This window comes from Monosiga brevicollis, genomic scaffold (assembly GCF_000002865.3).
Source record: "Monosiga brevicollis MX1 MONBRscaffold_121 genomic scaffold, whole genome shotgun sequence".
In the NCBI taxonomy this organism is placed as follows: domain Eukaryota; class Choanoflagellata; order Craspedida; family Salpingoecidae; genus Monosiga; species Monosiga brevicollis.
The window spans coordinates 5349-6258 of NW_001865142.1; the positions used below are offsets into that span (position 1 = coordinate 5349).

The 910-nt window shown below is 58.4% G+C and overlaps 1 protein-coding gene across 1 annotated transcript in view; it reads left to right on the forward strand.

Moving 5' to 3' along the window:
* Nucleotides 1-810, forward strand: part of MONBRDRAFT_39389 (uncharacterized protein) — a gene marked incomplete at its 3' end in the record, with an annotated part of 4187 nt that extends 3377 nt beyond the window's left edge. The window contains exons 3-4 of the mRNA XM_001751060.1: nt 349-600; nt 703-810. Coding sequence (XP_001751112.1) covers nt 349-600; nt 703-810 — 360 coding nt within the window. The remainder of the gene's footprint in view (nt 1-348; nt 601-702) is intronic.
* Between the last annotated feature and the right edge of the window lie 100 nt (nt 811-910).

Genomic DNA, 910 nt, shown 5'->3' on the forward strand with positions numbered 1-910 from the left:
CACGGGTCACACGCACCACCATGCGATGCCACAGGTGGCAGATGAACATGTCTGCGGCATCTGCTGGAGCCTCGCCTTTCCGCCGGTCATCCTCCCTTGCCACCACTGGTAAGAACCGCCAGCTCAGCTGCTCAAACAGGCCGCCGACAGCTCCGTCACGCCGCTGCTTGTCATGCCGCAATGGCTACCCCACTAGGTTTTGCGTTGATTGTCTGAGCGGAAATCTTGAACACAGCCAGCTGACGTGCCCGCTTTGCCGCCAGTACGCAACACCGCGCCATCCAGTTCTGTATGATCCCCAGATGTGTGGACATGCACGTGATTTTTTTTTTTTTCAACTCTTTGCAGGCGCTGCAGCACTTGGGCGCGGCGGTGCAAGGGCCAATTTGTGGACAGCACAGCCATGGAGCAGCTCAAACACCTCTATCCCACCCTCTGTCAGGTCCGGCTTCTCACCACGATGTATGCGCTGCAATAGCGAGCGCGGGCCTCACCTGGCACCTGGCCACGCAGAAAATTGAAAAGCAACAAACGGTTGAGCTGCGCGAAATACGGCACAGTGCCGACCTTAGCGTGCAAGCCAATTTCGCATCTCCGGGCGTAAGTTTGGCCGCATTTGCGGTGGTTTGGCATGCTGGTCGCCAAGTGGGTCCGCCTCATCCCTGGGTATTGGTACTTTTTGCATGGGCTCCTCTGCATCAGGAGCTTCGAAAAGAATACGAGCAGGAGTTGCGCAACGAGCAGCGGCGGCGCGCTGCTGAAGCTGCCGAGGAAGAGGCCCAATCGCTTGCCCTCATCCATCAGCTCACGGTAGGCGCAAGCGTCTCTCGCTGCTGGAGCTACGACAGCTCGTTTGGGACCTGGCATGGATGTTGGGCTCCGACCAGGTGACTCGCAGCCTTACTCTTTG